The sequence below is a fragment of the Staurois parvus genome, unplaced genomic scaffold, assembly GCF_062004578.1.
Source record: "Staurois parvus isolate SC_StPar_1 unplaced genomic scaffold, SC_StPar_1.0 ptg000017l, whole genome shotgun sequence".
In the NCBI taxonomy this organism is placed as follows: domain Eukaryota; kingdom Metazoa; phylum Chordata; class Amphibia; order Anura; family Ranidae; genus Staurois; species Staurois parvus.
Window position 1 is genome coordinate 14,920,733 of NW_028317813.1, and position 22,211 is coordinate 14,942,943.

The following is a 22,211-nucleotide window of genomic DNA, read 5'->3' on the forward strand; positions in this document are numbered from 1 at the left end:
ACCCTGCTTTTTAGGAAGTTCCTTTTTTTGAAAAAAAGGCCTGTATGCGAGAAGAATCTAGAATAAAATCAAGATACCTGGGGTGAATGAAAAGCTGTGGAACATTTATGCAACTGCATAATAAGTCTCAGAAAGTGACATCTCTGGCCTGATAAGCCTTTCAGATGCATGATTTTCTAACACTTTCAAGTTTTACTGAACAGATAAATACAAGGTAACATGCTCAAAACGCAACAGGCTTTAGATATTTTTCAACAATTTAGCTTTAGCAAGTGCAAATGTATTATGAATAAGCCAATGTATTAATGGATTCCAAATGAATGCTGATAACACAAAATTCTGGCATTGCTCTGTACAGAAAAGGCTATGGAGGGTTTTTTTCAAACAGAAAACCTCCTTGATTTGGCAGATTGGCAAGACACTTTTTCACACTGGGAAAACAAACAGTAGTTGGCATTAAACTCAGTTGATTAGTGTATAAATAAAAACAACTATAAAGAAGAACTGCAGTTCAAAGCTGACCTGAGAGGTAAATAAAATTGTCTAGAAGGATATCCCTGTAAAAGGTATTGCATTTTTACCTCTCCCGCTGCTGAACGGTATTCAGTTTAAGTCCCTCTGCCTATTTACACATTGCTACTGTATTAAATGGGGGTTGACTGGTGGAGGCACTAAGAGAAAGGCCTAATTACAACCAATTTTTAAAACAGCTGGCTAGGAGAATTTGGAATGCATATACTACTACTACTTATATAGCGTCGTCAACTTAGGCAGTGCTTTATGTATATACATTCACATCAATCCCTAACCCTCAAGGGGCGTACAATCGAAGGTCCCTAACTCACATTCATACATACACATACTAGGGCCAATTTGGACAGGAGCCAATTAACCTACCAGCATGTCTTTGGAGTAATGGAGGAAACCCACGCAGGCATAGGGAGAACATGCAAACTCCAGGTAGGTGGTGCCATGGTTGGAATTCGAACCAACGATCCTAGTACTGCCAGGTGGAAGTGCTAGCCATTGGTACTGCACAATTATTGCAAGGAAGCAGCCTTTCAGGAGAAGATCACATCATACATCAGCTGGCCACACCTATAGAACAGGTGAAAAAAAGTAGCTAGAGTAGTTTTTGCAGTATACACAAGGGAGGTGAGTGTACACCTGTGGCCTCTACTACCCTGCTTAAACTACTGTATATCTAAAGCACCCCCCCCCAGCCCCCCATTTTGGGTAGACTAGGGAATGGTAGAAACCCCACTCAGGTTTACTGTAATTTGTGTCCCAGTAGAAATATTTCACTGTACCAAACAGAATGGTCACTGGATCGAGTGCTTCCTTTCAAAGACTTAATTTCGATTCCTGCTTCTGGTGTCCTAATTTAGTATTTTCCCTTTCTTTGCACAGTAGGTATACAGACAGCACAAAAGCCTAAAAGCCTGAGAAACAGTTTAAAACACTTCACCACTCTATCCAAAAAAAAAGTTTAAAACCTGTCTTTATATGCACTAAAATATTGCAAAATGGTGTAATGGTGTCACCAACAGCTCTACTTCTTTCCCTGAAGAAAGGGAGGATCTCCCTGCACCTAGCAATAGCTTCAGGATTGATGTCACTCCCAAGGGTGGGACTTTGACAGAGTGCAGCGATCATCCTCCAACCCAATATTGATCCAGTGACCTCAGCTGTTATCCATGGCTGTGTAATCAGTAGAAGTAACTGGCTGCCTCCATACATTGCTATTCTGCTTTACAGAGTCCCTTTTTTGAGAGTGCTTTTTATGAAGATTTACAACGTTTTACTACGTTTTAACCTACACTATAGGAACCTTTGAGCTGTTCTCTCTGCTTGTGTTTTTGATGTACCTGGAGCTCCCCGCTCTGGGTTGTCTAGCTGTATTGGACTCATTTCAGTGTTAAGTTATTTTGTCTAGTGCATGGGACTAGCCTTCGATATGGCTTCATAATTCAAGATTTTAGTTTCTTGTTTAACTTTTGTTATATTATTTCATTTTGTATTGAATTTGTTTTTAATCCCTACCTGTTACAGGTTAAGTCATTACTGATAACACAGCATTCCTACCCCCTATATCTGCACATTCACTTTTGTACGGTGTGTCACTGGTCATTTGCCATTCTGTTTGTCTGGCAGGTTAATCACTAGCTTTTTTCTGTTTAACCACTAGCCTACAGGGCACTTATACCCCCTTCCTGCCCAGGCCAATTTCCAGCACTCAGCGCTGTCACACTTTGAATGACAATTGCACGGTCATGCAACACTGTACCCATATGAAATTTTTATCATTTTTTTGTGACAGATAGAGCTTTATTTTGGTGGTATTTAATCACCTCTGGGATTTTTATTTTTTCTTAAACAAACCAAAAACCACTGAAAATTTTGAAAAAAACACAAACGTTTTTTCTTAGTTTTTGTTATAAAATTTCGTAAATAAGTGATTTTTCTCCTTCACTGATGTGTGCTAATTAGGCTGTAGTGATGGGCACTGATAAGATGCACTGATGGACATGGATAGGTGGCACTGATGAGGAGGCACTGGTAGGTGGCACTGATGGGCATTGACAGGCAGCACTGATATATGGCAATGATAGGCGGCACTGACTGGCAGCACTGAAAGGCAGCTCAGATGGGCACTGATATGTGGCATTGATGTGGCACTGGCAGGTGGCACTGTTCAGCACTGACAGCTGGCACTGATGGACACTGACAGGTGGCACTTCTGGGGCCACACTGATCATCAGTGCCCTGATGATCAATGTACCGATCCCCTCCGCGGAATGCCGATTACCGGCTCTCCTCTCGAGCTGTCAGCGTGACAGCTTGAGAGGAGAGAAATGCAGATAACCGGCATTTCCCTGTTTACATGTGATCAGCTGTGATTGGACACAGCTGATCACATGACCGAACTGACATCTTCGGCTCTTTCCGTAGATCGGTGATCCACACAGCGCACCGCCGATCGCCGGGCTGCGCGCTCCCTGAGCCAAGCATGCGCGGTGAGAATGGAAGGACGTCATATGACATCCTATCAGAACGAGAGAACCACCTTGCGCCCATCATTGGACTATATGGCAGGTGGGATGTGGTTAAGAATCATTTCCTTTATACAAACCATCAAGCATTATTCAGCAAGGTATTGGCAGAAGCAATGAGGATGTTCATAAAAACTGTAGAAAATTAAAAGCAACCATATTTCGAATTTCAGTTGTTACATGATATCTACAATGATTTCTAGTTGGCTGCTATGCAGTACTTTGCACATTATCATAAGCCTTCATGCATGATCTTTTGGCAACAAATGTCTAATTTTATGGATATTTAAACTTTCATATTAAAGTGTAACCAAAGGCCATTTTTTTTAAGCTCTGGATAGAGTGGAAAGGGATTAGAACATGTCAGTTTTACTGCTTTCTGTACCCTGATAGGGAGATTCACCCCTCTATTTGCCCTGTTTACTATAATTACCGAAGTGAAAGTAAAAGAAAATCCCGAATTTTGGGTTGACACCAGACATCTTCCTACGGGGACATCAGGTTCTGGTGACCCTGGTAAAGTTACTTTAAATTTACTTAATGTGGGGGGAAAAAAAAGAAAAAAAAAAAAAGGAAAGAAAAAAAGGCACCAAAATGTATTAAAGAATGTGGACAAAGACATGGGCACGAGGTTTGTAACAATTATTTTGCTATTTTTGTAAAACGGTTTAATATTTCCAAATTACAATTGGATAACAAATACATCCCAGTAAGAAACATTTAAAACACAAAAAAAGTTCCAAGATTACCGTTTAAATTTGGATTGCTACTCACAAAAAAATAGAAGGAATAGAAGGGCCATAAATGAGCTGGGGGAAGGGTTCCTGCATTTATTAAAAAGAAGCAATAACCTTTCCAACAAGGAGGTGTGAATATGTCATGCACACTGCAAGACAAAGGCAGTTAACTGGACCCTCATAAATGCATCTTATTGCAGGCTAACACTACAGTGTGAGATTTACTTTGCTTGAGGTGGAATTTTGTGAGATGGTGATCGGATGGAGGCTTAGCACGAGGGCACACCTGGGAGGGTCAAACATATACATTACAAGGGACTCTATAAAGTTAAGAATTGTTTGATTAGATAAAAGCAGTTACTCTCCCCCTACTCTTCTATAGGTTGGTCAGTTCTGCAAAACAGCAGAAGAACCTGTATCCAAGCCCACAAACTTACAGAAAAAAACAAAACACCGCTTTAGAAGTCAATGTAATACCCACACAAAGGTTATGACTTGTTTACACACTATATATAGTTTTCACAGAACACTGAACAATGTGCCTATACAACGCATCTGCAAATAGTAAAATGCCCAACTAAAGAAAGAGAACACATATGGTACAGTAACATCCGGTTTGTTATTTCTTGCTACATAAACCAAGGAAGCCTTTGTGCTATTAAGCTGTAAACTAAGGTCAAACCTATAATCATTTGTGTTACAACAGAGTTTAACATCAGGGAGATGATGAGGATGACCTCAATATGCTATAAAATGTTATCAAAACATTTTATGCATCTGGGAGAAGAAAAGGCATAGAGGAGTCATTTTCACATTTTGTGGTCAAATAGTTTTTTAGCTAATGAATTCTTATTTCCAATTACTACACAATTCCAAACAACTACATTTCTGCACCTACGTGCCTTTAAACAAGTGTTATGACAGCAGACAACAATTGTATACTTAATTCATATTTTGTAGAGTCAACATTTTCAAACTATAAAATTAAAATCTCATAACACAGTGACTATAAGCCTGATTTACAAAAACAGAATAGTGTGCAATATATGGTGACCATTTCAGAACACAGATGGGGAAATTCACTAGCTGTGCTATAAATTCTTGAAACGTTAAAATAAACATTACCAAAAGTTGTTTCTGGTGCTAAAACATATTCTGTGTGCTATGCTCACTTTAGATCCCACAAATCAGTGTTTGGGATTGCCTGGATTCTTATTCTCCAAGCTGAAAACTTTGTAAATGGAATGCACTACAATGTACTGCTGGTATTCCCTGTTCTTCCTTTTCCAGTTAAAACATAATTTTAATGAAAAAGCATAACCTGCACTAAAAATTTATGTAATGTGTTTTTTTTTAAGTTCATAAAGTTATCAATTACTGGCCTTCCCATTTGCTTGTAGGAAAAGCAGTTCCAAAATGTTTCTTAATGTGGCATGCCCTCATGCTCAAACATTGACACACAAGAAAAAACGAAAGCATGGTCTGGTTTTTAGCAATTTTAAAAAAGGTGCTTGTATTGAGACTTGACGACTTTTGTGTCATGCATATCATAGTATCAGACCTGACCAGAGTAAGGGCTTATTCCCTTCAAAACACAAGCCAGATTTTGGCCACATTGGGGTTTATTTACTAAAGCTGGAGGTGCAAATTCAGGCTCACTTCTGCATAGAAACCAATCAGTTTCCAAGTTTTATTGCCAAAGCTTAACTGCACAGGTTAGAAGCCGATTAGTTTCTATGCAGAAGTGAGCCTGAGTTTGCACTCTCCAGCTTTAGCAAACATACACAATTTTGTCTGTGTATTTTCATACATATACTTGGTGTGGTTGAACCCTAAAATGGAAGTCTGGGTTGCACATGTCCTGAACTTTGTGTGTCTAAAAAGATAATGGTCATATACTTACGTTGTCATGAAACTAGGCTGTTTTTGTGTTATACTTTAAATACAAAAACTTTGTCATGCAGAAAACTAATAATCCTTTACCTTTTTTGTGACGGAAGAAACGCTGAGACCGAACCTTTGCGCTCTCTCTTTAAGTTTATCAACATTCACCTAGAAGAGAAATAATTTTCATGAACACAAACGTTTGTTTATGATAGGGAATATTTTAAGGAAAAGAAAAAATCCATCATGGCCAGCACAGTTGCTAAGTGGCTAGCACTTCTCTGCCTAGCAGCACTAGGGATGTTGGTTCAGATCCCAACCAGGGCACTACCTGCATGGAGTTTGCATGTGCTCCCTGTGCCTGCAAGGGTTTCCTCCATGTACTCTAGTTTTCTCCCACACTCCAAAGACATGCTAGTAGGTTAATAGGCTTCTGTCTAATTTGGCCATAGTATGTGTAGTGAGTTGAGGAACTTAGATTGAATGCTCCTTGAGGATTATGGACTAATGTGAACATATAATATGTAAAGTGCTGCCTAAATTGACAGCGCTATATAGGTACCTGTAATAAATAAATCATGCTGAAAGAATCCTATAATGCTACGTTTAAAAACTTTACCCCCCCAAATAACTGCTACAAATCTATACAATTGAGTGTGACAATTATGTAACATATACCCCAAGTCTAAATATCCATTTTTACTTTTCAAAGTAAAAATTGATGTTAATTGCATTCTTTTAGACTATGGGTGGCAACAGTGAAAACTTACCAAGGATTTTACTCCTGTGGTCTGCCCTAAAAAAAAAATAAAAAAATAAAATGGTGATTTAGTAGAACAGGCACAAAACCTGTGAATAAATGAAACACTAATACTTGAAGCAATACAGCAACACAATCACTGATTCTGAAGACTGACAAATCCATTCTTACTCTCACCTTTCTGATCAGTGGCAGGAAGGCCAAACCTTACAAGAAAACAAAGCAAAAAGAGTGAGCACACGTACCAGAGAACATTTAAATACAAAGTTGTGGTTGCAGTACATTAGAGAATAATTATCATAAATTGTCTGCATGTGCTGCATATGCAAAAACTCCAAAGTAACACACATAAGAGACTTACCGTACAGCACGAGCTGCCTTTTTGCTATCCAAGTTGGCAGGAACATTAAATCTTTCAGCTCTTTTCTGAAGTCTCTGTAAAAAAACAAACAAAATACAAACCCAGCATTTAAGACATTTGCTCTGCAACATTTAATTCTGATGAAACATTGCTTGAGTGTGACCACCTAAACAAAATATTGCTCTGCACAGATCAATACGAATCCCAATAAGGTCACATACATATGGTACATATGTTTGCAATTCCCTTCTACAAAGTAGAAAAGTACAGAACTGGAACCAAAGAGGTCCTCCACTTCAACAAGTGGAAAACTCCAGGATATGTTGTACAACCTGAAACCCTGACCAATTACTTGATCACAGTGTAAAGCAGTTTTAAGACCCCTTCAATGCTTGGTACAACTACTTTTTTATTTTAAAATTTAGTTTTAGAGAAAAAAAAACCCCTTGGGCTTCTAGAGTGAAGGCTGCCATAGCGAACTCCCTCCTGACAATGTTAGGGCTGGCTACCATGCTAAACCCTCTAGCTAGCCGTCAATGTGAGACAAGTAACAACCAAGTGAAGTTAAAACTTCTGATCTATATACAGATTGAGGGATACATAAGTAGTCATCGAGAGGAACAACATGACAGCCAGGAAATAAGCAATAGAAGGAAATAAAAGGACAACAGCCTGCATATTTCTCTCATGGCAGGTTTCTTTTAAGCAGCCTCTGAGTTAATTTTGTATACTACATGTGCAACTGATCTACTGTGGACACAGAAGAGAAAACCTTTAAGATTTCCACAGTCCTGTTGAACCAGCATTTAGTTGTTTTTACCAAATAAGGGCCACAAAATATGAAATAATGTTGTAAAAAATGTCAATAACATTTGCAGATAGTATGAGGTAGTTATGATAATGGCATACAAGAAAGAGATTTTCTCTCATGCACAAAGATTACCGCCTTTCCAAAAAAATCCCACATAAAAAAATCAGTTATTCTGTTACCTAGTTTATCTTCCCATGGGCAACCAATAGAGAGGAACAGCCTGCAGGGCAATATTACACAAATCTTAAAGATTTCAGTTTCCTAAACAGGGGTGTACCTTTAGGTCTAAGTTGGTATTGGTAGTTTTACTGATCTCTAGGTTACTTTCAAAAGTTTTTTTGTAAAATGTAGCAGTCTAAAAAAGGCACTGACTGAATTAGATCAGTCATTTACAGTCAGTGTAATACTACAAATCAATTTCTTACATCAGCCTGAGGCACCCCACTTGTTATCTTCACCACTTTCTTCGCGGTTTCTCTGTACAAAGCAGAAGACAATAGATTAAGACACATCATCTTTAAAGATTCAAAATGTGAAAGCAGATATTTATTTAATCTTTAATATATCATTGTAGTGTGAAGCTTTAAATTGAGATGCTTGGGCAGCATGCATGATCTTTTTATGTAAATGGAAGTCAGTTCATGGTAAAGCAAAGGCCAGGACCACTTAATTTAGTACATATGCAACATGTGTTTCCACAGCAACTCTTGAACAATTTTTCAAACTGCCAGAACTTCTAGATTAAACTGTGGCAAGGTTCAGGTTCACCAAGAGCAGGATCTTGACAGCCCATCCATTTGGAATGAAGTCTAGCAAATTAACTAGGAGGGGCCACATAGGCTGTGTACAGGTATTTCCTTCATTCTGAAAACAGGGAGCATCATCTGGAAGTGAAGGTTGTCTTTCCCAGAAGAAAGATATTCAGCAAGCAATAATTTCATTTGAAGCAAGCGGACAAGAGTGTCACACTTGTCCCTATGGCTGTGACATAAGGACATTTTCTTTCTAGGAAGTTCCCAGGCTTTACAGCAAAATGAAAGTCAAGTAGTGTCAGGTCCTTAAAAAGCTTTCTCCCATAAAGTGTGGGTCATAAGGGCCCCATAAAGGCAGAGGTGCTCACTCAGGGGGAACACTGCAATGCTTTTGTTCCAAAATCTTGGAAGAAGTTTTTCCCATGGGGCAGTAAAAGGTTTAACAACTTTCACAGGAAGCACAGTGGGGTCATAGGACAGGACGTGCCATTCCACACACCCCAGAGAAGTCAATACGCACGGCAACTTTTAGGACTCATCAAAAGGCATTTTAAAATGTGCCATTTTCTTTGTGTCCATAGTTTAGTTTTGTAACATCAGGTCACAAGGCAATCTGTCCACTCCAAACAACATGACCACCATGGCTGTCCTTTCTGAGCCCTTGCTAATTAAAAAGGACAACTGTGACTCTTGGGGGAAGAAAAAAAAAAAAGCCTTACAAGAACACCTGCTCAACTTGACCACATCACCTGCAAACAAGTGCTGCATCACAACACAATTGTCACAAAGAGTAAGAAATACGCACCTACAATAATAATCCTACAAGATGAAAGATCCTTTTTGAAGACACTGTAACAACCAGGTTCTTTTATTAATGCATGCATGAAACCCATTACCAAGCCATTAAGGAGTATAAACATATTTGACACTTATGTTTTTCTCTTAATTTCAAATCATTAGATATATTTTTTACAACCATTAGGCTAGGTTTACATCTGTGTGGGTGCAGGAATGTGTTTAAATTGCACACACTCTCGCAGTGGCACGGAAAACGTGCTGCTCCTTCCCACACATGGAAACGCATGGGGGTTGATTTACTAAAACTGGAGAGTGCAAAATCTGGTGCAGATCTGCATAGAAACCAATCAGCTTCCAGGTTTTATTGTCAAAGCTTAATTGAACAAACTGAAGTTAGAGGCTTATTGGCTACAATGCACAGCTGCACCAGATTTTGCTCTCTCCAGTTTTAGTAAATCAACCCCATTGTGTCAAAGCATCATGAGGTTTCCATGCGCCCGCGTTTTTAAAAAGTTGCATAGAAGAAGGACTATTCATACAGAAAAGATCAGAAAATGTCTTAATTTCTGATGACATACATGTACACAGTTCAAAATACACTTGTCTACACAGAGTAAATACAAAGACTGAAGTAAAAGTACAGTATGTAAATTATCAGCGTTTTAGAAATACCGATAATAAATAAATCAAACTCATGCCTGTGCTTCAAAAATCCAATAAGAGATGAGAAGAGGGAGAGCAATTCTGCAGCCCTAATGCATTTCTTTCCTTCAAAACACCCCCCACCCAAAAAAAAACAAAAAAAAAAACAAACAACTAATGCAGACACCACACCTTACAACTGGTAATATTTACAATGCAATATATTATATAGTTCCTGGGTTTGAATATACATTATGGGTTATGAAGCATCGTGAAACCACCTTATTCTTTTTTTTTCTTTTTTGTGAAAACATATTAAAAACAACCTTGAATCACGTAATGAGCAAAAAACAAAAGCAATTACCTAAAGTGATTCACCGGTGACCGCTACTAACTTGTAATTTATAAAAAAAAAAAAAAAAAAAATACATAAAATTTAATTTTTAGCATTTAACATATACATGATTTTTTTTAAATACCAATTAATGATCTTTATCAATGATGGTGTGCACAGCTCTTGCCAGATGCAGTGTTCTAAAGTAAAATTGTTACCCATTTTATGAGTACACAGTGCCATCTACTGGTAACAACCATGCATAAAAGATCATTTAAGATGAGGGCAAAATACCTTCTAGGTCCTATAAAAAGAAGTTTTAAGTGAACAGGCAGAGAGATTCATTAAAAAAATTGTATGCAGAATCCACAGAGGGAGTTTAAATTCATAAATATATCCTCCCCCAACCTGGAGTTGGGGGAGTATATATTTATGAATCCCTATGGAATTATTTGTCAATACGTTTTGATGAACCAAATGTAGACATGGAAAGGGACATACAATTTATATTTTAAGGTTTATTTTACACCCACCACCACCAACAAAAGGAATGAACATCTTACAAAGCGGGATTTTTGTTTTCGTTTTTAACACATACTAGGGCACCTAATAAAGGCTCAATTTATTTAAAAAAAAAAACACGTTATACCTACCTGCTTTGTGCAAAGGTTTTGCACAAAGCAGCTTTGATCCTCCTGTTCTCGGGTCCCCCACTCCTGGCTCCTCCCTCAAGCTGCCTGTTGGGGAAGGGGGAGATACTCATGAGCGCTCACTCTGAAGCCCCGCTGGCTGCGTCCATAAACACAGACAGTGGGGCTCTGCTCCAACCCCTCCCGATGCCCTCTCTGAGCCAACGAGGTGGCAAACAGCTGAGACAGCAGCCACTCTCGATCACAGCGCTGGATCGTGATCAGGCTCAGTAAATTAGAATGCATGAAGGTGAAAAAATCTTCAGCCTTTACAACCTCTCTAGGGCCAACTCCATCCAAACCCTTTTCTGAGGATTGGTATAGGCCTGCTATTGTAAATATCATAATACACACATACACACACCAACACAGAAAAATAAGTATTGAACATTTTTCTAGGTAAATACATTTCTAAATATGCTATTGACATGACATTTTCACCACATGTCGGTAACAACTCTTGCAATCCATATATACTAAGAAACCAAAACAAGTAGGTTCAGAAATTAAGTAATGCGTAATAAAATGTAATGACACAGGGGAAAAAGAGTATTGAACACGCTAACCGAAATGTATTTAATACTACGTAAAAAAAATCCTTTGTTGGTAATGATAGCTTCAAGACGCCTCCTGTATGGAGAAACCAGTCGCATGCATTGCTCAGGTGCAATTTTGGCCCATTCGTCCACACAGTCTTCAAATCTTGAAGGTTTTGTGGACTTCTGATCTTTAGTTCTTTCCACAGATTTTCTATTGGATTCAAGTCAGGTGATTGGCTGGGCAATTCTAGCATCTTTATTTTCTTTCTTTCTTTCTTTGAAACCAACTGAGAGTTTCCTTGGATTTGTGTTTGGGATCATTGTCTTGCTGAATGTCCACCCTCATTTCATCTTCATCATCCTGGTAGATGGCAGCAGATTTTTATCAATAATATCTTGCTACATTTTTCCATTCATCCTTCCTACAATGATCCTTCAATGAAATTAAGTTTGCCGGTACTATAGGATGAAAAACAGCCCCACACCATGTTCCCACCTCCAAACCCCACTGCTCATATGGTGTTTTTGGGGTGATGTGCAGTGCCATTTGACCTCCAAACATGGTGTGTATTATGGCATCTAAAGCGTTTTTAGTTTTGGTCTCATCTGACCAGACTATATTCTCCCAGTATTTTACAGGCTTGGTTAAATGTTGTGCAGCAAACTTTAAACGAGCTTCAACATGCTTTTTCTTCAGCAATGGAGACTTGCGTGGTAAACATGCATACAGGCCTTGGTGGTTGAGTGCATTAAATTATCGTTTTCTTTGAAACAATTTTACCTGCTAATTGCAGGTCTTTCTGAAGCTCTCCACAAGTGGTCCTTGGCTCTTGAACAATTCCTCTGATAATTATTTTCACTCTGAATAATCTTGCAAGGAGCATCTGGTCGTGGCCGGTTTATGGTGAAATGTTGTTCTTTCCACTTCTGGATTATGGCCCTAACAGTGCTCACTGCAACATTCAGAAGTTTAAAAATCCTTTTGTAACCAATGCCATCAGTATATTTTGCAACAATAAAGTTGAAAAGGTCTTGAGATTTCTTTGCTTTTACCCCATCATGAGAGGTTTCTTGTGTGACACCTTGGTAATGAGACACCTTTTTATAGGCCATCAGTTGAGACTGAAGCAGCTTGCATTAAATTTGCACCGACAAGGGGCAGGATTGCTTTTTAAGCCCCCGGTCCTATCGGGTGCGATTTGGCATGCGATTTGCCACGTTGCACCCTATTTTCCGATTTCTAATGTAGTGCATGCACTACTTTTCTTGCGATCTACATAGACATCTGCGACAGATGTCTTGCAAATCTCAATGAAAATCGGCAGGTCACCCGATTTTGAAATCATGCGACTTCACTGTAAGTTGCACGATTTCATAATCGGCTTTGATGCGACCGGGGTGTAAACTACTGATAGATTGCAGCTGGTGTCTTGGCTTCCCATGCCTTTTTGCACCTCCATATAAATCAAAAAGTGCAGCGCTGGAAACAAACACTAAAATATAAATATAAACAGTTCATGTGATGATTTTGAGTGACATCAGGTGCCTTCATATACTCGTATCTTTCTGGTAGTAAGGTGCTGTGGGATAAGGTGCAGAAAGAATGCACACTTACCAGAACGCACAATTTAATGAGCGTTTGTGAATATGTTTCTCCTGTGGTCATCTACTGGTCAAGGATGATGTCTGGACTCTAATATCCTCCCTTCAGTGGTCCTGGATGTTTATCAAGGTGGTCCAGTGTACCCTCCAGGTGATAGCCTATGGACTGCTCTGCAGTGGTAGAGGGAACTCCTTCTCCAGTGGTCAGGTGAATGACTGTGGATTGATACTCCCCAAGGGAGTCAAAGCAGAGACATCTCCATAGTGTAGTAAGTTTAGTAGTAACTTTATTAAGGTAAAACGAGGATGTGTAGAGTAAATATACAAGCGATAATGTGGACTAACCGTCCAGTGTTAAAGATGGCCGCCGGAGCTCCACGATGCTCCGGCGGCGTGACGTCACGGCGTTGCTGGCTCCTCCTACGCGTTTCGTGCACACGCACGTCGTCTGGGGGGATTTGCCAATAACGCCGAGCCGTGTGACGCCAATTTATATGCTCGGCGCATGCGCATTAGAGAGGCGCCATATTGTAGAAGTCTGATCATTGGACGTCCGTGTTATCGTACGGGCGCCATTTTCTGTTGGTTATTTTAGACTTAGAAATAACATTGCAGTTACAATGTGTCTATTATACTGGCGGTAATTTATTTACTTATGTGTAAGTGCGGACAACTGCCATCCATTGTCACTATATTCTATATTTAACCTGTCAAGGCTGCTTGATGTGCATTTTTATTATAAAATAAACAAAGTGTGCATTAAAACACCTTGTCAATCAGCCTGCTGTTCATTTGGAAAAATGCCAATTAATTTCAAATAGGAAATGCAGCACCAGCATATAAATAGTCTATATTCACAAATACAAATTCATTACATCATGATATAATAAAATTCATTTAAACTTAAAATATTCATGATAAAATTACAATCAAGATAATACAAATTATTGTTAATAATCCTAAATGATAACCATAAATAATTTCAAATAGTTAGAATAGTAATAAAATGTTTCTCTTTAAAACATATATATATAAAACCATATATATAAAAAATTATTGTTTTTATAAATTTAATATAAGATCCCCATATACTGACATCATAATTCTGAAAAGCATATCTCATATTTTAAATCTTTTAAATAGTGTTAGATCATATACTATCTTATTCTATTCTGTTAAAACCCCGAATAAAACGTACAACCAAGAGATATTAACTATTATTAATGAAGCAATTTAAGTCTATGTCTATATTGTGGCCTTTTGGGTGCAGGGTCTGGAGCTCATGTATCCAACGTGTTTCAAGTTGTGAAACAGCCCGCGGTTTATTCACCCCCCTCCAGTGTGGTTGTACCGCATCTATTCCAACAAAACGTAAGGATGAAGGGTCTTTATTATGTTTCCGTTTGAAGTGATAGGACAAAGAATGGTCCTTATAACCCTTTTTTATATTGTTGACGTGTTCTCTCAGTCTGTCGCGTAAACGTCTAGTTGTACGTCCCACGTATTGTAGTTTACACGCACATTCAAGGAGGTAAACTACGTTCTTACTATAACACGTAATACATTTGTCAATATTGTATGCTCTACCTGTAGTACATGAAATAAAAGAATATTGTTTTTGCTTTCTTGTATTATTGGTTGTGCATATAACGCACTTATTACAAGGAAAAAAACCTTTTAGGTTTGATGCGAAAGATTTTCTCTGGGGGATTTATGACATTCGGTGCTAATCGATGTCGCAGGGCCACGGCTTTTTTATATATAATTTCTGGCTTATCTGGTAGAATTTTGGAAAGGATAGGATCCGTCATCAGAACATTACAGTTTTTATTTATAATATGTTTGATAGCTCTATGTTGTATAGAATACGTGGTTATGAAAGGACAAGTCAAGGAATTATTCGATGGTCCTTTGTTTTCTAGTAGCGTACTTCTGTCTGTATTTGCTACTTGTTGAGTTGTGTTATCCAAATTCTGTTGGGAGTATCCTTTTTCTAGGAACTTATTCTTTAAAATCTTAGCTTGTGTGTAATATGTATTGAGTTCTGTGCAGTTTCTACGAATTCTTAAAAATTGGCCTTTCGGGATGTTCGCCAACCATGTGGGATGGTGGCAACTATCAAGCGGAATAAAACTGTTCCTGTCAGTTTTTTTAAAAAAGGACTCCATTACAATCATACCATTAACGTTTGATAGTGTCAAATCAAGAAAATGTATTTCTTTAGTACTATAAGAGTAACTGAATTCAATATTAGGTTTGTTGTTATTTAGTTGTTATTGTTGTTGTTATTTAGTGTAGTGGCCTACTGGGAGGAGTTTTTAATTTATGCCAGAGATTGGCCAGAGTTAATATTTTATAAAAGATTTATAGACGATGTGTTTTTATTATGGAATGGGGAGGAGGAATCTTTATTAAATTTTTTTACTACACTAAATAACAACAAACTTAATATTGAATTCAGTTACTCTTATAGTACTAAAGAAATACATTTTCTTGATTTGACACTATCAAACGTTAATGGTATGATTGTAACGGAGTCCTTTTTTAAAAAAACTGACAGGAACAGTTTTATTCCGCTTGATAGTTGCCACCATCCCACATGGTTGGCGAACATCCCGAAAGGCCAATTTTTAAGAATTCGTAGAAACTGCACAGAACTCAATACATCTTACACACAAGCTAAGATTTTAAAGAATAAGTTCCTAGAAAAAGGATACTCCCAACAGAATTTGGATAACACAATTCAACAAGTAGCAAATACAGACAGAAGTACGCTACTAGAAAACAAAGGACCATCGAATAATTCCTTGACTTGTCCTTTCATAACCACGTATTCTATACAACATAGAGCTATCAAACGTATTATAAATAAAAACTGGAATGTTCTGATGACGGATCCTATCCTTTCCAAAATTCTACCAGATAAGCCAGAAATTATATATAAAAAAGCCGTGGCCCTGCGACATCGATTAGCACCGAATGTCATAAATCCCCCAGAGAAAATCTCTTTCGCATCAAACCTAAAAGGTTTTTTTCCTTGTAATAAGTGCGTTATATGCACAACCAATAATACAAGAAAGCAAAAACAATATTCTTTTATTTCATGTACTACAGGTAGAGCATACAATATTGACAAATGTATTACGTGTTATAGTAAGAACGTAGTTTACCTCCTTGAATGTGCGTGTAAACTACAATACGTGGGATGTACAACTAGACGTTTACGCGACAGACTGAGAGAACACGTCAACAATATAAAAAAGGGTTATAAGGACCATTCTTTGTCCTATCACTTCAAACGGAAACATAATAAAGACCCTTCGTCCTTACGTTTTGTTGGAATAGATGCGGTACAACCACACTGGAGGGGGGTGAATAAACCGCGGGCTGTTTCACAACTTGAAACACGTTGGATACATGAGCTCCAGACCCTGCACCCAAAAGGCCACAATATAGACATAGACTTAAATTGCTTCATTAATAATAGTTAATATCTCTTGGTTGTACGTTTTATTCGGGGTTTTAACAGAATAGAATAAGATAGTATATGATCTAACACTATTTAAAAGATTTAAAATATGAGATATGCTTTTCAGAATTATGATGTCAGTATATGGGGATCTTATATTAAATTTATAAAAACAATAATTTTTTATATATATGGTTTTATATATATATGTTTTAAAGAGAAACATTTTAGTACTATTCTAACTATTTGAAATTATTTATGGTTATCATTTAGGATTATTAACAATAATTTGTATTATCTTGATTGTAATTTTATCATGAATATTTTAAGTTTAAATGAATTTTATTATATCATGATGTAATGAATTTGTATTTGTGAATATAGACTATTTATATGCTGGTGCTGCATTTCCTATTTGAAATTAATTGGCATTTTTTCAAATGAACAGCAGGCTGATTGACAAGGTGTTTTAATGCACACTTTGTTTATTTTATAATAAAAATGCACATCAAGCAGCCTTGACAGGTTAAATATAGAATATAGTGAGAATGGATGGCAGTTGTCCGCACTTACACATAAGCAAATAAATTACCTCCAGTATAATAGACACATTGTAACTGCAATGTTATTTCTAAGTCTAAAATAACCAACAGAAAATGGCGCCCGTACGATAACACGGACGTCCAATGATCAGACTTCTACAATATGGCGCCTCTCTAATGCGCATGCGCCGAGCATATAAATTGGCGTCACACGGCTCGGCGTTATTGGCAAATCCCCCCAGACGACGTGCGTGTGCACGAAACGCGTAGGAGGAGCCAGCAACGCCGTGACGTCACGCCGCCGGAGCATCGTGGAGCTCCGGCGGCCATCTTTAACACTGGACGGTTAGTCCACTTTATCGCTTGTATATTTACTCTACACATACTCGTTTTACCTTAATAAAGTTACTACTAAACTTACTACACTATGGAGATGTCTCTGCTTTGACTCCCTTGGGGAGTATCAATCCACAGTCATTCACCTGACCACTGGAGAAGGAGTTCCCTCTACCACTGCAGAGCAGTCCATAGGCTATCACCTGGAGGGTACACTGGACCACCTTGATAAACATCCAGGACCACTGAAGGGAGGATATTAGAGTCCAGACATTATCCTTGACCAGTAGATGACCACAGGAGAAACATATTCACAAACGCTCATTAAATTGTGCGTTCTGGTAAGTGTGCATTCTTTCTGCACCTTATCCCACAGCACCTTACTACCAGAAAGATACGAGTATATGAAGGCCCCTTATGTCACTCAAAATCATCACATGAACTGTTTATATTTATATTTTAGTGTTTGTTTCCAGCGCTGCACTTTTTGATTTATATGGTTTTGGAGGTTCTTATGGTTACTTGGTGTACAGCTGCTATATTGTCTTTTCAGGTGCGCTCGCACATATTTCTTATACTTTTTGCACCTCCGTTTCGTCATGTGTTCAGAACTTTTTCCCTGTGTCATTCCATTTTATTACTCATAACTTAATTTCTGAACCTACTTGTTTTGGTTTCTTAGTATGTATGAATTGCATGGGTTGTTAACGACTTGTGGTGCAAATTCCATGTCAATAGCACCTTTAGAAATATATTCACAGAGGAAAAATGGTGACACGTTCAATACTTATTTTACTCGGGTGGGGGTGGGTATCTCTCGATCTATATACTTTATCTCATTACTGTACCAGAATTAGCAATATCCCTAACCCCAACTGCTTTAGCCATTGCCTAGTTGGATGCATTGAGACAAAATCTACTGCATTTATTTCCTTTTCCAGATTCATCTGCAGTACTTGGTTTTTATGCTTTGCATATCATTTTCATGCAATCACAGGTAGTCTGTGTACTTCTGATACGTTACAAAATTACCAAAGCTTTGCATCTACTTGTTAGCAAGTTGAAAAAAAAAGCATAGTGGGAGGTCACAGGACACTCTTGTGTAAAAATTCTTAAAAGTATCATATAGGATACTAAAATGCATTGTAAACGTGCATCTGGGCCCCTGTTGGAGGCTGCTTGTTATTTCAGCACGTCCGCACAGCACAGATTGCCATCTTGTGTGGCACAGTGTCCCCCTTCTACAGGTTCCTATTCATTTTCATTTCACATGGAATTCTATAGCAAAATGCCACAGGATTCTGGGACCCCCTCTAGTGAAATATTTATTGAACAGATTTCTTCATAATAAACGCATAGCAAGATGACCATCCCCATTTGTTCGTGTACTACCCTGATTATCAAACAGTATTTTATTCCAAGGTATAAAAGCACAAAACCTGAATTTACATGTCAGCTAATCCTCCCTTAGTGACATCAGAATACACGTTTGAGAAGATTAAGATGAAAGTTTATCTGAAAAGATCTTTTGTAATCTGCATGGGAAACAGCTAAATGAAAGGGGGAAATAAAGGGTAAGAGGAATTGTTAGGTAGATACCCTGCTGCAGGCACTAAGCCCTTTTCATAAATACGACAGGGCAAACATCTATAGTTTAAGCCAGAAGTTTATCTGAGGACAAAGAAATGTGCACATTACACAAATTCCACATGCACTGAAAACAAATCTATGGAGTATAGGTATGTAAAATGCACTCCTTACATAACCTTCTGAAAAGTGGAATTAAATTCTGTGAAACCAGATGTGGATTAGCTGACAAAAATGCAGAAGTCCGACAACTCCAGTACAGTAAACCTTCTAATCCTCTGATTTCCACACTAAATATTTCTTTAAATGTGTTTCATAATTTCCATCTGATTATATCATTTGCATATTGGGACACTATAGCTCCTAACCATCCTTCCATTACTATCAAATTCCTTTTTGTTATGCGACTACAGATTCTAAGTGGTAACTAGCTGAAAAAGGACAATTCAATCATAGAACAATCATTTTCACAAACTGTTGCACAAATGTTCATGTAGGCTTTGATCACACATGCATGTTTGTGCCAATAGAGCAGAAATGATAAAGGCCAGACACCGCAAAAAAAAAAAAAAAAAAAAAACACACAACAAAAAACCAAACAGCAGTTGGCCTACAAAATGCATACTTGGCTTTTCTCGCATTCTCCATTCAGATGCCAGTAAAATGATTATATTCATAGAAACATTTAGGTTTAAAGTGATTGTAGAGGTCCAGGTTTCTTTAAAATAACAAATATGTCATACTTACCTGTCCTGTGCAATGGTTTTGCACAGAGCAGCCCCGATCCTCCTTTTATCGGGTCACCTGCTGGCACTCCTGGCCCCTCCACCCTGCTGAGAGGCATGGGGGCACCCAAGTGTGCTTGCTCATGAGCCGCCTCTGCGTGTCTATAAGCAGTGCGGCTCAGCTCCCCCCCCCCCCAACATCCCTGCTGGAAAAACAATTTTAAATAAGTTGAATACAGAAAAAAAAAAAAAAAAAAAAAAAAAGATGTCTGTACTCACTGCAAAATCATTTACTTGCAGTCTTTTACAACTGAACTCCAGGAATTAAGCCACTTTGTGTAGGTGTACAAATGAGCTAAAAGAGAAGTGTGGGATTTAAAAATAACAAATATTCATACTAACCTAAGTGGAGCAGCATCCGTCCGATGCTGCATCCATCCTCCGCCATCTCTAAGAAGGAGAACTGAGCAACCAAAGACCGCTGATCGCTTACTTTCTCGGTCTTCAGTGAGCAAAGAGCTGGTGACTGTTCCCTCCTGCGCTCACTGGAGCGCCGACTTGTGGCTGGGCTCAGGCTCTCAGTGTTGCAGGCATCTGGGTGGATCCCGACAATGAAGTTTAAACTGGCTTAGAATTTTACCAGCATGGAGCTCTCGTGAGTTTATTCAAATTGTTTGGTGGTGGATTTCACATGGTGTTGGACAACACAGAAGGTTTAATAAGAAGAATTTTTGAGAAGATATACACATACTTTTCACAATATATTTTCTGGACTTTTCTGGACACTGATTTATGATTATTTATCTACCAATATTGATTTCATATAGTCACTTGTTCACTTTCTCACTCAATGGAGCCAAGGGAGACTAATTTTTGAGTCTTACAGTATGCAATCCTCCTGTAGACAACAGTAGAAGCTAACATCGGAATTCCTGTGTTCCTCAGAGTCGGGAAAAAACAAAAACACACAGGTGGATACACTAACCTATAATGCTAAAATCCCCAATCTAAATTAGCATGCTCCAAAAAAAAAAAAAAAAAAAAAAAAGTGAGCGTCTGTGTATATACATACACTATAATGCCAAAAGTATTGGGACATCCCTCTAAATCATTGGATTCAGGTGTTCTTCCAGTCACCTCCATTGCCACAGGTGAATAAAAAATCAAGTACCTAGGCATGCAGGCTGCTTCTACGAACATTTGTGAAAGAATGGGTCGCTCTCAGCAGCTCAGTGGATTCATGAGTGGTACCGTGATAGGTTGTCACCTGTGTAATAAGTCCATCTGTGAAATTTCCTTGTCTTCAGATTAGCACAACAGTGCGTAGAGAGCTTCATGGAATGGGTTATTTTTGTATAATTATACAGGATTTATATGGCGCCAACAGTTTACTCAGCACTTTACAATATAAAGGGAGACAACACAGCAATGATACTGTTCAATACAAGAGCGTTAGGAGGGCAAGAACAAAATCATTACAAAATGTGCTGGACAACCTTTGACATCCAAGAGGGCCTAAAATCTCCTGGGAATTGGACAAATAAGTCTTGGATGGTGGATAATAGAATCTGATACCACTCTTCATGCAAAAACAGTTATTGCAGAGATGCTGGAGGTGGAAAAGAAGCCTAAAACTTGTTCTCCAAAACTGACCATAGTGTCACTATGGTGATGCTTATCTACTCTGATGAAAGTACATAAAAAAAAAAAAAAAAAAAGTTTAAAAAAATGTAATTTTTTCTTTTTAAACAAAATATTGTCACCAGTCAATATCCCTGATCACCGCCACACTAGTCATATAATGATGCTGTACTGCACGAATGACCGTATGTAAAAAGAAACGCGCCATACCTCTTTACCGAGTACCTTGGATTGTCTACTTACCAAAAAGAGGGTCATTTGGGAGGCATATGTACTGTCCTGGCAGTTTAGGGTCTCAAGAAATGGGGCCGCCACAGTACAAATATATATACACCATAGTTTGTAGACTCTAATGTTCACACAAACTAATCAATATACACGGATTTGGGTTACTTTTTAACCAAAGAAATGTAGCAAAATACACTTTGTTTCTGTTGCAAAGAATTTTTCTTGGCAAATTTAGGCCAAAGAAAAATGTTTATTTTTCCAACATTTTTCTTGTTTATATAGAAAACAATAAAAAAAACTGTGGTGATCAAATACCACCAAAAGAAAGCTTTGTGTGAAATATGATACACATTTCTTTTGGGTACAGTGTTGCTGCTGGCTATGGGGACACTTGTGCATGCTCGCTCCTGAGCCGGCTGTGTGTCCATTGACATACAGAGCGTGGCTTGGCCTTGGTCCCTGCTGTCTCCTTCAGCCGCTGACTCCCACTGCTGCCCTCATGCACATCATTGGATCAGGATTTGGCTCATGTAAGTATATTTGGGGGGAGAGGGACAGCAGCATGTAGGTTTTTTCCCTTCATGCATAAAAACAAAATAAAGAGAGAAAGGGGGGGGGGGGGAGATCTCTCTGTAGAACCACTTTAAAGAAAGACCTTTATGGGAGTACTTTCACTTGAAATAAGCTACTAGGGGGCTTCAGCACTACGTGGGAGCTTGCT

The 22,211-nt window shown here is 38.3% G+C and overlaps 1 protein-coding gene across 1 annotated transcript in view; it reads right to left on the reverse strand.

Annotated features, from left to right (window-relative positions):
• Positions 1-22,211, reverse strand: part of SARNP (SAP domain containing ribonucleoprotein) — a 98,094-nt gene that overhangs the window by 47,713 nt on the left and 28,170 nt on the right. Inside the window, exons 5-9 of the mRNA XM_089680238.1 lie at positions 8,032-8,083; positions 6,796-6,869; positions 6,612-6,640; positions 6,445-6,470; positions 5,774-5,842 (exon numbers count right to left, since the gene is read on the reverse strand). Of these exons, the coding sequence (XP_089536364.1) occupies positions 5,774-5,842; positions 6,445-6,470; positions 6,612-6,640; positions 6,796-6,869; positions 8,032-8,083 (250 nt within the window). The remainder of the gene's footprint in view (positions 1-5,773; positions 5,843-6,444; positions 6,471-6,611; positions 6,641-6,795; positions 6,870-8,031; positions 8,084-22,211) is intronic.